Genomic DNA, 14,797 nt, shown 5'->3' on the forward strand with positions numbered 1-14,797 from the left:
CCAGAAAGCTGGGTTCCAGGCAGCGTTCTGCTGCTTGCCCGCTGTGTGACTCGGGTCAGGTGCTCTCCTGCTCTGGGCCTTGGTTTCCTCGTCTCTGAAATGAGCTGTGCCCTGTGGGACCGGTTTCTGCCTGCTCCTTCCTGTGGGTGAGTGTTGAGAGGGGCCTCTCCTCTGCCCAAGCCTCCCAGGCTGTTGCCTGGGGAGAGAGCTCTCTGAGGCCTCGGGTCTGATGGTAGTGGGCACAGGCCTTAAGAAATCTTCAGACACCACCCAATTTCTGCCTCAAATTCTCCCATTTGGACCAAAGTTGAGCAGCAGCTGGGAGGAAACCAAGCTCAGGAGATTTGTGGAGTCTTTGGCTATAACCTCCAGCATCTCCTGCTCTCAGGCTCCTGATGAGAGATCCGAATTGCTAATGTCTTCTTTGGGCTTCTCCTTGATTCTCTCTCTCTCTCTCTCTCTCTCTCTCTCTTTAAGGTTGGTAAGAGGAGAGCATTGGAGCTGTTTTCCCCTTGATGCCAAGACCTGCCAAGCTAGGAGCACTCTCCTCCTTTCACAGTCACCCACCAAGAACAGGCCTGCAGGACGTGGGGACCAAGCCCAGAGCTTTGCTGCACCCCAGGCACTCCCTGCCGTCTGGGAGCATGGCCTGTGCCCGTAACTGAGCGTTGCCTGCGGGGCGAGGAACACCAGCATGGTTCAGCCTGTTGGCTGCCATCAGCCGCCCTGCTGCTGAAGCTGCACTGGAGAGACTTGTGGGGGCTGCTCTGCCCCTGCTCCCCCAGGCTGTGGGCCAGGGGCCCACACGGCTAGGAGGGAGGCCTGCCATTCATGGGTCTCTAGGGATTTCCGAGATGCCTGGGAAGAGGGGCTGGGGCTGGTGGTGGGCCCGGCTGCTCCTTTGCCTGCTCCTCAGCCTGTCTGGGCCCTGGGTGCCTTCCTCCCTGGGGAAGCCCAAAGGCCACCCTCAAATGAATTCCATCCGCATAGATGGTGACATCACTCTGGGAGGCCTGTTCCCGGTGCACGGCCGGGGCTCAGAGGGCAAGGCCTGCGGAGAACTCAAGAAGGAAAAGGGCATCCACCGCCTGGAGGCCATGCTCTTTGCTCTAGATCGCATTAACAATGACCCGGACCTGCTGCCCAACATCACGTTGGGCGCCCGCATACTGGACACCTGCTCCAGGGACACCCATGCCCTGGAGCAGTCGCTGACCTTTGTGCAGGCGCTCATTGAGAAGGATGGCACGGAGGTCCGCTGTGGCAGCGGCGGCCCGCCCATCATCACTAAACCTGAGCGCGTGGTGGGTGTCATCGGTGCTTCAGGGAGTTCGGTCTCCATCATGGTGGCCAACATCCTTCGTCTCTTCAAGGTTAGTGCCTGCCCAGCTCCTTTCTCTTCTTCTCCTCCTGAATCCGAGGGAGAGAGTGTGTTTCCCAGCTCCCCGAGCAATCTCTGAGAATTTGGGGCTGACCTGTGGTGAGGAGGGACCCAGCTCCGTGGTGCTGACCATGGTGCTGAAACAGCACCTGCTGCAGGCAGCTCCTTGATCGACTCTGCTCCTCTGCGGGGAATTCTGAACCGGGAGGGGAAAGGAAGTACTGGCGAACAACAGAAGGGAGGAGGAGATGGGCAGACAGAAATATAAAAAACCCAGACAGATGGACGAATAGAAATTTAGGTAGATAGAAAGGTAGACAGATTAAAAGATAAACATAGAATGGGAATGGGAATGTTGGAGATTGCCAGGGAGAAAAAGCAAGACTTTTGTTTTGACATTGTTTTTCAATAATTGCAATTGCCAAGAAAGATCTGTTTTTCTCCCGGGTAGCTGAGAAAGCCCCGCATGGCCCTTCCGCTCCACCTCAGGATTATAGTTAGAAGATGTGTCCTGATTTTTTGGATGAGGTGTTGGTTACCGCAGTGAACGGAGATGAGGACGGGAAAAGGCCTGGAGGAGCGGGCAGTCCCTGTTTCTGGTGCCCTTGGCCCTGAGCTTAGCCTCCCTGGCTCATTACCTTCCTTCTGCCCCTCTTCCTTGCACACCTTTCTCCCCTTCCTTCTGGAATCCCTCCCTGCCCCCTCCTTGCCGCCTCCCTTCCTCTCTTCCTGGGGCAGGAGCTGCTGATTTGCAATTCAATTGGAGCCAAGTGCTTCGCTAAGCTGCTAAAACTACTGAAAGCTACTGGGTAGAGAGAAAAACATTACAAGCATTTTACCAATAATTATGTGCCTGCTTCTCTCTGGGAGCCTCCTCGTTTGCTGTGTGTGCGTGTGTGTGTGTGTGTGTGTGTGTGTGTGTGTGTGTGTGTGTGTATGTGAGAGAGAGAGAGAGACAGAGAGAGAGATACAGAGAGAGACAGAAAGACAGAGAGAGAGGGAGAGAGAAGAGGGTGAGGGAGGAGGAAGGTGGCACAAATGGAGCCTCTGGGTCCCTTCTTCACTCTGGTGTTAGATTCTTGGCCTCTGGAATTGGCCCCTTGCCTCCTCAAAGGCTCCAGAGTTAGGGAGTGGACAGAGAGAGGCTGTTTGGCCTCATGCAGGATGGGAAGCGCTGAGGCTGGAGCCGTCTCTCCTGGACCCTTTCTGGAACACGTTTGCCCAATCCCATGATGCATCAGTACTTGGGGGGCATTTCTGGGGGCCGGGGTAGAAGTGGGGATGAACGGTGCGAATGTCTCTGTGTTGGCTGTGAGGGTAGGTGGGAAAGAAAGGTGGTTGAGTTGTCCTGTCACAGCAGGGGCGGGGTTGGAACTTTGCCATAGGCTGGTCTGGGCCACGTGTGCTCTGCAGTCCTTGCCTTGGGGCCTTCTTCCTGTAGTGTTGGTTTTGCTTGATGATCCAGATGAAAACATTATTTTAATTTAAAAACAAATGGATGCATTCTGAAGGATGCAAAATCACGCCGAAGCCGGAGACTTGAAGGAGACTTTGCCTTTGTAGCGGGCAATTTGAACAACCGCTGGGGAGCAGTGTTGCTTGTGGACATTCGTTGGTGGGATGGTTGGGGAATGGGAAACTGGTCCAGTCCCTCCACCTGCCCAATTCTGCAGTGAGGAGTAGAGACCCAGAGGGGAGGGGGAGCAAGGCTCTGTGGTCCCAGGGCCTAGTGATGGCTTCGGTGAGCTGTGTCACCAATTCAGCCTGCCTTCCCTGGGCTTGGGAGGTGAGGCGACCTGGGTCATCCTGACTGAGTGGGGCACAGCCCCCCAGCCTTTGAGAAGACCAGACTACAGGTGGGGCTGCTGCAGTGTCCTTTTCTGAGCTTTGTATTAAACACCTTGGTGAGTCTGTGTCTTTTAAAAAGTGTTTTATAAAGATGATAAAACAACGTGATTGGGCCCTTGGGGCTATGACATTGGTAAGGGTCCTTCCCCACCATGTCCTAGAGGGGAACCAGTACGCACTTTATAGGGAGGTGGAAAAGATCAAAGGAGCTGAGAGGTGTCACCAGACACATGGCCAAGGCTCTAAGAAAGGTCGCTGTCAGCATGAGGCCTTGAAGCGGGTTCTTGGAAGCCCCACACAGCAGTGGGCTGTGACTGCTGTGCTGACCTCTCCCAGGATGGGGAAGGTCGCTGGTGGGGTGAGGGGGTCTGGGGCCAAAGGGCCTCACCAGCCGAGGGCTCTTCAGCTGCCCATCTGGTCACATATGAATGTGGCGTGGCCTGGGTTTTGTCCTGCCCCGAGAGCAAGATGGGACTGGGAGGTAGAGGCCTAGGGAGGGGAGAAGGAAGGGGGACGGAAGGGGCCTGTTGGGAAAGGAAAGGGGACGGGCGGTGGGGGAGATGGGGAGAGAGGCAGAAGGAGACAGCTGGCTATGGTCCGAAGTCCCTGGGTCCCTTTTAAGAGCGTTAATGTTCCAGGCTGGCGACAAGAGGGCTCCTCAATAATTAAACTGGTAGAAATGAGAGGCTGGGCCAGAAACTGAAAAGCCATTTACAGAGACAAAAAGGTTGAACTTTGAGGAGGGAGGTCAGGTGCAGAGCTTCAGGCAGGGAAGGATGAGGGAGGGGCATCTTGGGGGCCAGGGGAGCTGCGGTGTCAGGTGTCTGTTTCAAAGGGCATTGCTGCGCCCCAGCCCCGCTCCCTGCCAAGGCTATTAGTGGGGTCTGCTGGGAACTTCCCCCAGAGGCTGTGATTACAGCTCTCTTTCCTCCGTGAGGTGGATTTCCTGTGCAAAGCTTAGAGAGGAGCTCTGGGTTTGGGGGCACGTGGGGTAATTTCCTGCCTGGAGAATGCTGATGGGGTTCTGTCAAGGCCAGGGTATGAGCAAAACTCACACCTGCCAGAGCTGGGAGGGGCCAACTTCCTGTCATACAGTTGTGGAAACTGAGCCCTGATTAAGGGACGGGCCAGGGCTGGGAGTCAGGTCCCAGCTCCCAGAACTGACTCCTTCCAGACTGCCTGCCCAAAGCAACTGGGTTGGAAGTGGGGCCTCAAACCCAGGCCGTCATTAGGGATCAGAAGCCCTGACTTCGGGAAGTTGTGGGTCTGACAGCTCATATCCTTTACTCCCCTGTTCCCACCCACTCCTTCATCTTCATTTTGGCTCCATTCTCCTAGTCAAGGGAATATTGATGGAGCTAAAGAATACTTTTCAGAGGAGAGCCTAACGCAGAGGATGTGACCTCTACAATGCCGTGTCGTGGGGACAGCCCAGGTTCTGAAGCCAGTCAGATCTGAGTTTGAATCGCTGTGCCACCAGAGTTACCTCACGATATCCACCATATCTACTCACCATACCAGTCACTTCCACCATAGTATGAACGAGTCAGTAATATCTTTTCCTGAGAGCAGTTATTGTTGGGGGGAAAAAGAACATAGTAAGTGCCCTGGAAGGAAACAGTTTTCCAATCCTTGACCTGTAAGAGCTCAGAAGGATCCAGAAATCATTGCATTGAGTCCCTCATTAATTTTGCAGTGGAGAAAAAACAACAACAACAACAAAAACTGAGGCTTGAAGATGGGAATGTGGCCTAGCATGGTGGGTAAGCATCTGGAGACTGGAGCCAGACAGCTTTCGCCACCTTGGCAAATCGTTTAGCCTGTTTGTGCGTCGGTTTCCTCCTTTGTAAAAAGGGGATGACAGTGGTCTCCTAGGCCTGGTGTGGGAATTAAGGGTTAATGTCCAGAAAAGGCCTAGCCTGGTGCCTGGCACACAGTCAGCCTGCAGAAAATGTCATTGCACAGCTTGTAGCTGGGCCTTAAGTCAGCATGAGAGGCTCCGTTGATGTGGAAGAGGCTGGGCCGGGTGGGCAGGGACAGATGGTGACCTTTGAGGCTGATCCTGGAGAGGACCGACCATCTGCTGGGCCTCAGGTGTCTCCCTGTGGTGTGGAGACTGAGTGGCCAACTTAACTTGCAGGTAATGAGGGTTTTCTGGCCGTCACCACAGTGGGGTTTGAGCACTAAGACTGGGGTGGAGTGGAGAGAGGGCAGGAAGGGGCAGGTGGGAGAGGGGATGCCAGCCAGCAGGTGGAGGGCAGGTGCCCAGCTTCCTAGGAGAGGCCGGGCCAGGGACACTGGTGGGCGACATTGGCTCTCTGTGCCACGTCAGCCTGGCCTGTGAGGGCTTGTCCCTCGCGGGGCTGTGAGTGCTGGTAAGGGTCTGTGGTGCCTTTTAGAGAAAGCTGCCTGCCAGGTGCTTGGCTTGTCTGCCCCTCAGTGCCAGGCCCAGGGCTCCTGGGGAACCTCTGTGGCTCAGCTGATACCCCATGTTCTGCTTGAAAGTGTTTTCACTGCACAACCAGGAGGAACTTTCAAGAGGGTCCACCCACTCTCACACAGCCTGCCTGTCCTTGAAGACAGCTCTGTGCTTGCAGCGCCCAGGCCAAGAGACGTGGTGGCATTTTTGACCTCTGCCTTTCTACCATCTGCAGATCCTGCAGGCTCTCCTTTAGGACACGTCCTCGTGCTGGAGTCTCCTCAACCCCCACCTTGTGCGCTCTCACCCGGATCCGGCAGAAACCTCTCTCCTCTCCCTGCTTCCAGACAGGCCTTTCCACAGCCCAGCCTTTGCTCAGCTAACAGAGCGACCTTGCTAAAAGCCAAATCCAACCTGCTCCCCACCCTGCTTAAACTTGTTCTTGACTTTGCATTGCTCTTAGATTAAAACGCAAACTTCCAAAATGCTTGCCAGTCTGACAGGCCCTGTGCTACCTGGTGCTCTGACCACATCGTTTTGCCTCTCCTGGGTGCACTCCATACCAGTCCTACTGTTTTCTTTATGTTCCTTGAAGACACTGTGCTGTTTGCCCACCACAGGGCCTTTGCACCTGCTGTCCCGTCTCTATTGGAATGTTCTCCTCCTACTCCTTGAGGCTGCATCCTTCTCATTCAACCTAAAGTTTAAGTGGACGCTCTTCAGAGAACCACCCTCCATCCCCCAGTTATTCTATATTATTTTCCCATCTTCCCCTTCATGACCCTCACCACAGTTTGTAGTCATGTCCGTATTTCTTTGTTTGTTTTCATGTTTCTCTTGGCTTCCCCTCTGGGCTGCTGCCTGTTTTTGTACGGCCCATGAGCTGAGAATGGTCTCCGTGTTTTAAATGGTTGAAAAAAAATTAAAAGCAGTATGTCATGACACAGGAAAATTATATGAAATTCAAATTTCAGTGTCTGTAAAGTTTTATGGGAGCGCAGCCATGCCTGTTCATTTACATATTGTCTAGCACTGCTCTTGAGCTATGCCCTTGGAATTAAGTAGATGAGACAGAGACCATCAGCTGACCCCTGCTGGCCTCTAAGTTGCGCCTGTAGGATCCCAACAGATGCCAGGTCCATGGGGGGCCCTCAGGAAATCATGGCTGAAGGGACTCACAGAGAGTGAGCCATTTGCAGCCCCCATGTCTCCCCAAACTCTGCAATGACAGCAGGGGGGCCCCCGTCTGCAGAGCCTGCATGAGCTCCTGGCTGTGGGGATAAGTGTAGGTAAGCTCACTTTACCATGGGGTCCAGCCACTGGCCACCAGTGCCCACCACTTTGGTGACCCCTGGGCCACCTGTTTCCTCCTCCCAAATACCTCCAGCCCCTTGCCGACTTACGGAATTCTTTTCGCTTAATGCTTTGTTCCCCGTTAAAGGGTATCCCCATGTCCCACTATTGGCTGTTGTTAGAGATTTGTCCCAAGAAGGCTCACTCAGTGCATGTTCGGGGGTGAATGAGGGACCCTCCTGAAGAGGTCGTTGGGGTAGAATAATCGCAGCATTTACATGGCATGTGTCCTGTGTCAGGGTCTGCCCCAGTCCTCACAGCAACCCCCAGGGGTAGGTGTACAGTGGTTATCCCCATTTTACAGACGGAGAACTGAGGCTCAGAGAGGCTAAGCAAATTCCTCAAGGTCACACAGCTAGTAAGTGGTGGAGCTGGCATATGAACCCAGGCTGTTTGACCCTGAATCTACCCTTTTTATCCCTCTGCTCTCCTCTCTCTTGGTCATCAGATAGTCTTGGGTGAGATCTGGCCCAATACTCACTGTGTGGCCTTTCTGAGTCTCAGTTTCTGTATCTGTAAGAAGGAGTGTGATGATACTCATTAGGCAGCAGCGATAAAGTACGCAAAGCCTTTAGCGGTGCTTAGGGGTTGCCGGTGTTACGAGAACAGGTTGGATAGACATTAAGGTGTGAGAGGGGGTCGGGGAGGAGCGGAGGAGGTGTAGGAAGTGGTCTTGCTGAGGGTGACTGTCAGGGCCCGTTCTCCTGAGGTGAGGACCACGCAGCCCTCCCTCTGCTTTTACAGCATTTCTCTTTCCCCCAAACCCTAGGTGTCCCTTCGTGGTGGGAGTCTGGGGAGGGGGCCTCAAGACCCAGGGTCAGACCAGCATCTAAACAGAGTGGGGAGGGAGGTGAGGGGAGGGGAACAGCCCTGACCACTGAGTTGCCAATTCTGTCTGTGCTTCCGGCAAGTCCTTCCCTGTGGGTGGGGCACTGGGGTACAGGTTGCATCGCCTGGTGGTTCTCAAGCCTGGCAGCTCATCATAGTCACCTGGGGAGCATTGGCTTCCTGGGCCTCCAGTGGTGAGGAGCCTTGGGGCTGGGTCTGTATTTGCACACCTGCTGGGAGGCTCAGCTGGCCGCTGGGTGGATGCTCTGAGTCCTCCTTGGTGTCCCGGTATTCCTGTCCCCTCTGGCTTCCCCAGCGAGTGCCCCCGCCCACCCCGCAGCCCTCTCAAGCCCACTTCCTCTGATGTGTACCTTCGGGTTGCAGGACCTCTCTGAACATGGGAAATTTGGGAGTGGAAGCAACAGGGTTTCAGCTCTGATCACTGGACTGGCAAACAGGCTCATTACTAGGAATGAAAAGGAGAGAGTGGAGGCCTTTGGGGGGCCTCTGGGTAGACTTCCTGGAGATGCCCTGGAGGGAGGCCTGGTGGGCTCCTGGAGCCTGGGTAGGGCTGACAGGGCCCCTGGGCAAGGTGTGTGACATTGTGGAGGGGCCGAGGTGGGGCTGAGCCTGGGGAAGCTCAAGGTCATGACTGCTGGTTTCTGGCTCGCTGTCCCCCACCTGGACCTTGGTTGGCCCATCTGTAAGAATCCATTCATTCGTTCACTCACCAAGTGTGTCTTGAACATCTCCTCCGGGCCTCGCCCTGCTAGAGCTGTGGCCTCCAACTGGCTACACATTGGAATCAGCTGGGGAGTTTAAAATTCCTGGGTATCCGAGCCCCACCCCAGGATTTTGGATTTGATTGATGTGAGATGGGGCCTGGGCTCCCCGGGTGATACTCACGTGCAACCCCAGGTGGAGAGCCGCCACGCTAAGCAACCTTACAAAGCAGGCAACAAAGCAGATGGAGGCCTGGCCCTTGTAGGCTTCCACGTTTGAAGGGAAGGCAGGCAGTGAACAGGTAAAACACATAAACGTATAATTGTCACGGGAGAGCACTTCCTTGTAGGACAAAGCAAGGAGGTGGCTAGAAAGCCATGGTGGGTGGGGGTGCCAACTTAGACAGGATGGTTGGAGGTGGACTTTTTGAAGGGGGACATTTGTGCATAAACTTGAGTCGAGTGAAGGAGGTCGCCCTACGAATATCTGGAGGAAGAGTTTTCCAGGTAGAGGGAACAGCAAGTGCAAAGGCCCTGGGGCAGGACTGTGCTTGGTTGCTGACTTGACCCAGGAACTCAAGAGGGAGGACCCAGACAGCCCTGGGGCCAGGGGGAGGAGGACCAAGGGGGCTCCAAAACCCACAGCTGCTCCTTCTAGCTGCAAAGGGTATTGGGGGAGGAGGGTTACCAGGATTCTGGTGACCTTGGGCAAGTCACTGGGCCTCTCAGGCCTTCAGTTTCCTCACCTGTAACATAGGTAGGTGGTTCTTGACCAGTCCTTGTGAAGCCACAGAGGTGATGGGGAGGAGATGTAAGGGTAGAGCCCATGTGAGAGGCTAGTTCTTTCTCCTGGCTCTCCCCGTGCTGGCCTCTGGCCTCCCCCTCCCAAGCCCTCTGTACCTCTTCTAACTCCTCCCCCTTCATTTCCCTGCTCCCCGCTCCCTGACCTGAGGATGAACAGAGCTGGATACAGGAGGGAGGCAGACGGGGACCCTAAGGGGCAGTAGCTTTCAGTGGTCGAAGCGTGGGCCCTGGGCCAGATGGCCTGGCTCATACCCCTGCTCTGCCATTATTACCTGGGAGGCCCCTCTCTGTGCCTCAGTTTCCTTGTCTGTAAAACTGGGGACCCTTGTAGCCCCCACCTCATAGGGCCTTGTGAGGATTACATGAGGATTACACAGAAAGAGCTCAGGGCAGTGCCTGGCATGGGACTCGATATTGGCTGAGTGCCTGGCCATGGGGGGGCAGCCACACAGTAGGTCACTCAGATCCTGGCCCCAGGTCACTGGGCCTCTCTGGACCTCACCATCTCATCTATAAAATGGGCAGAATCACATGCACCTTTCAGGGTGTGGATGCAGAATAAGAATGGGAAGCAGGTGGCAGGCTGGGCGCACAGTAGGGTCAATAATATTTGTCCTCATCTCTTGCTGACAGAGTATCCAAGGGGCCTTCGAGGAGGCATGTGGTCTGGGCCATGAAGGGTGGGGGGCTCTGTGGGGCGGAGGGGCAGGTTGCTGGCTTTGGGCATAGGAATGACTCTGGTGAGTGTACCCGAGTCCCCCTGTGTGATGGTCCTGGGGTCCTCCCGACCCTCCCAGTTAGGTGTGGGGGATGGTAGGGTGATCTCCGGCTCCCCCCTTGGGGAAGGCTGAGGGTCCCCTTACCAGAAGTCTCCCATAGCTTAGGGACCTGCGCTCTGGGCCTGGCTCTGCTGCTGACTCACTGTGTGACCTTGGGTGGGTTGGCTGCCCTCTCTATGAGCCGAGGGCGTTGGATTAGGTGGGCTCTGACCCCTGTCCTTTACCTGGAGCCTTTCCTGCAGAAGGAGCGACGAGCTTACTCCTCAGGTTCAGGCTGACCACCCGTGGCCTCCCCTGATCGTGGGCCTCCCCGCCTTTGCCTGGGCCATGCCCTCCTCCTGGAATGTCCTCCTTGATGCCTGACGGGCAGACTCGGGCTCCTCCCCCAAGCCCTGACTCAACATCCAAGACCTTCCTGACCCTCCAAGGTCTGAAATCCTGGGGTACATGGGGTTTCTCGTGTGGCATTCTTGGGTCTCCCCAGAGTTCATATGCACATTGAGGGCAGGACTGGGTTGGACCTCTCTTGGTGCCCGGCCTGGATACAGACAGAAAGACAAATCAGGGAGCCTGCCATCCTTGGGACCAGGAGTTGGATGAGGGAGCTGTGCCTGCCGCATGGGTGGGGCTCACAGGCCCCAGGGCTAAGCCCACTTTACTTCCCCCTGCCAAGCCCGGTTTGAACTGTGTACTTTTCGGTTTCCCCTGAATTACTAAACTAGCATTTTTATGACCAAGACATGTTGGAAATGAAAAGGAAAATTCTGCTTTATATTCCAATTGACCTTTCCACTTGCCACCTGTTCAGGGGGCCTGGGCTGGGGCGAGGTGATGAGAGAGAGAGAGGCGGGGGCGGGGGAGTGAGAGAGAGAGGGAGCCTGGTGTGCTTGTGGGGGCCTGGCTCTCCCACCTGCCTGGGGCTGCAGGAGCTGGGCCTGACCAGGCGGCCGCCTTCCCCACAGGGGTCGCTCTAGACAGCAGGATGGCCTTGGGTCGAAGCTGGAAGGGGTTTATGGGAAGCCTGAAGTGTGAGGAAACGTTAAGTGCCTTCTAAGTACTTTGATTATTTTAAATTGCTTAAGTGGTTTCTAAGATGGTCCTAAGTATCCCGGTGACAAAATCAATTAGGAAAGTACAACAAACTCAGTAAGAGGAGAGTAGCCCCCTCACCTGCCTGCCCTGCCCCCATTCCCACCTGGGCCTGGCCGCTCAGCCTGGACCAGGAACCCCTCCTCTCGCCTCCCAACATCAGACTGGGGCTCCCCCACCACCTGTGCTGGGCTCTCCCGGCCTTGAGTCCTGACCCCTCTCTCAAGCATTTCAGTTGGTGGTGGGGGAGAGAGGGTGTGTGTGTTTGGGGACTTGACAGGGTCTCCTTTAAAGATGCTTCTCTCTCCGGAATGAGCCTTTTGTCTGGCCGCTGGGGGACCTGGAGCACCGTAGGCACGGCCTCCTTTTCAGTGACAGCATTACTGTGTGAGTGCCTCAGACCTTCCCCTGGGTGTTCAAAGGAGCCAGAGGACGTACCCCAGCCCCTGGAGTACAGCCTGGAGGCAGCCACCGCTCCCTGCGTGCCTTCCAGAGAGCTCTCGGCCTGGGCGTGGCTGCCGTGTCACACACTCCAGGCAACATTCACCAGCACGTGGGGGGGGCTGCACACATGTGTTCTCCCCCTCCATTTTCACACATCCGCAGCCCCTGCTGGGTGAGCTTGCAGTGCTCTTGGGGTTCACCTCTGTCGGCACAAAAGGGCTTTGTGTGGTCCCCAGGACTGCCTGCTTCCTGTCTCCTCAGGACGGACACTTGGTGGTTCCTGATCTCGTGCTTTAACAAAGAGCTGCGATGGGTAACTTTGTGATTGGCCACTCCGCAGGTCTCTGTAGGGTGAATTCCTGCAGACACGTGCTGGGGAAAAGGGCAAGCGTGTTTATAATTTCTTGTACTCTTGCCAGCAAGGGGTGATGGCTGGACTCGGTGGCGCCCCGTGGCCGGGGCCGTGGCCCCAGAGGAGGTCCTGTGGCTGATTCTGACTTGGCCCCCGTGCAGCCTCGTGTAGTGGATCGTGGGAGGTAGGGCCGGGCTGGCCCCTGGGCCTCAGCTCAGGAGCTGCCCAGAGGAGCGAGTGGGCTCGTGTCATGTCTCACTGGTGGCTGGTGGGGTGTGAGGTTTCTGAGCCGCTTCCTCGGCCGTGTCTGTGCACGTCCAGGGGGCTCTCCCTCCACAAGGAGTCGTGGCAGTGAAGGCTGGGGTGCTGGGTGCTGGGAAGCAGGAGGTGGCAGGGCCCTACCTAATTGGAGCGGTTATCCTGGGAGTGACAGGTGTTCAGGTGCTCCCTTTGGGGGTGGGTGGAAAGGTGGATGTGGCAGGTGCAGCGTAGGAGGCAGAACCATGTGTCCTCCATGATGCTATGAGCATAGAGCACGGGAGTGGGGAGAGGTGCCCAGCTGGACTCTGCCGGCCTGAGGCCGGGGGACTGTGGCTTCACTTGATTCCTCCTCAGGAGGAAAGCCCCCAAAGCCCAGGAAATTCAGCTCCAGGATTGCAATCCAGCATGGTGGCTGAGGGAGGGTGTGGACAGGGGGCCAGTCCAGCAGGGAGGGGAGATGACCTCACTTGCACCATTTGCTGTGGGCAGGAGGGATGCATGGCAGGAGGGGTCTGGGAGAAGGAGGCAGGAGCCCCAGGGCTCCCAGGGTGGCCTTGCCTTGGTACCCATCTCGTGCACCTCAACTCCAGCTCTCCCTCCAGCCCCTGCCAGCTCCAGTCCAGTTCCCCAGGGTCATTCCCTGACCACACCCCTTGCAGTGTCCAATCTGCTAACCTCTGCTTCTGATGTCCCCTCAGCCCCTGAAGAATGCTCTCTCTGCCTTTTCTTTACATAAAAAATAATTGAAGTATAACTTATACATGGTAAAGTACACAAATTTCGAGGGCATTACTTGATGAGCTTTTATAAATTAAGATATAGAACATTTTCAGTTCCCTAGAACATTCTCTTGAGCCCCTCCCAGTCCACATCCCTCCGTCCCCAAGGCTAGTTGGTAGCCTGATTTCTAAAAGTATAGATTAGTTTTTTGTTTTTTGTTTTTTTTTTCAGTACGCGGGCCTCTCACTGTTGTGGCCTCCCCCATTGCGGAGCACAGGCTCCAGACGCGCAGGCTCAGCGGCCATGGCTCACAGGCCCAGCTGCTCTGCGGCATGTGGGATCTTCCCGGACCGGGACACGAACCCGCGTCCCCTGCATTGGCAGGCGGACTCTCAACCACTGTGCCACCAGGGAAGCCCCCATAGATTAGTTTTGTCTGGTTTTGAGCTTCACACAACCAGAGTCATACAGTCAGTCTTTTGTGCGTGGCTTCTTTCACTCACATTACCTGTGAGATTCCCCCATGTGGTTGGGTATTTTGATGATTTGCTCTTTTTCATTGCTCTGCACTATTCCACTGTGTCATTGTTTGTGTAGTTCAGCATTCATTTACCCATCCTGCTGCTGCTGGACATCTGGGCTGAGTTCAGTGTTTGGCTATTAGGAATAAAGCTCTTCTGAACATTTGCGTACATGTCTTTTAGTGGACATTAGTGCTCATTTATATTATACATATAAATATGAGTAGATACGATTGCTGGCTCGTTGGCTGCATGAATGATTAGATTTAGGAGAAGCTGCCAAACATTTCTCTAAAGGGATTATATTCCCGCCACATTGTTTTTTGCTTTGGAAATTCCACCTGTGCTTCAAAGGCCCATCTTGAATGCCACCTCTCCTGACACCCTGATGGATAACAGCATTGGTCACTTGGATGTCAGCTCTTCAGGGCACGGTTGTGTCCCTTTTCTTGTCTGCTCTATCTCCAGGGCCTGGAACCTGACAGGTGCTTCATAAAATGAATAGTTGAATTTATGTGCCTGGCCCTGTATCAGGAGTTTCACATAGGTTATCTAATGTAAGTCACTGGCTAGGAAGTCCGTCGCACTGGCCCTGTTCTACAGGTGAGGAAACTGAGGCTTGTCCAGAAAGCAGTGGAGGCCTGCAGCACTGCCTATCCCTGAAGCCTCTGCTCATTCCACAGTTCTCAGCGGCATGTGTTTGGAATTTCTTGCTCTTTTTCAGCTCGCCCACTTTGATTTCACTCGGCCTCATATTCTAGTCCGGGGGTTGTTGAATTAAATCTCGTGGGTGACCTAGTTAGCTTGTGACCCAGCCAGCTCCTGAAGGATCTGTCAGCTTTTTCTTCATCCTGAGCCTGTGCCCTAGAATCAGGGTTTTCCAGGTTGGGATGGGGTGGGAAGGCTGAAGAAACCCACCCGTATGAAATTAAAGCCCTCTTCTGGCTTTGTCAAAGTCCCTTGTCAAAATCCCTTTCCATTGGTTGTGACAATCCCTGAGGTCACAGCCTGGCCACCGTCATTTGCATTTTCCGAGTGAAAAAATTGGAGCCCAGGGAGGCGGGGTGATCTGCCTAGAGTTGTCAAGGAGCCTGGGGAGGAGCTGAGGTGAGGGCCTTGAGCTCCTGCCTTCCAGCCATGTGCTGTAGGATTGTAGGGGTGTGCTGGGAGTGGATGGAGAATGGGAGTTAGGCTAAGAACCCACCAAGGCTTGTCCCAGGGCCGCTTTGGGGAGCTGGAAAGGCTCTTTCAGGTCATCGATTTACTAAATGGTCTT

At 55.1% G+C, this 14,797-nt stretch overlaps 1 protein-coding gene across 3 annotated transcripts in view; it reads left to right on the forward strand.

Annotated features, from left to right (window-relative positions):
- Nucleotides 1–854: 854 nt before the first annotated feature.
- Nucleotides 855–14,797, forward strand: part of GRM4 (glutamate metabotropic receptor 4) — a 99,123-nt gene continuing 85,180 nt past the window's right edge. For all 3 annotated transcript variants that reach the window (XM_060021324.1, XM_060021327.1, XM_060021326.1), the window contains exon 1: nucleotides 855–1,373. In XM_060021324.1, coding sequence (XP_059877307.1) covers nucleotides 855–1,373 — 519 coding nt within the window. The remainder of the gene's footprint in view (nucleotides 1,374–14,797) is intronic.

This window comes from Delphinus delphis, chromosome 10 (genome assembly GCF_949987515.2).
Source record: "Delphinus delphis chromosome 10, mDelDel1.2, whole genome shotgun sequence".
In the NCBI taxonomy this organism is placed as follows: Eukaryota; Metazoa; Chordata; class Mammalia; order Artiodactyla; family Delphinidae; genus Delphinus; species Delphinus delphis.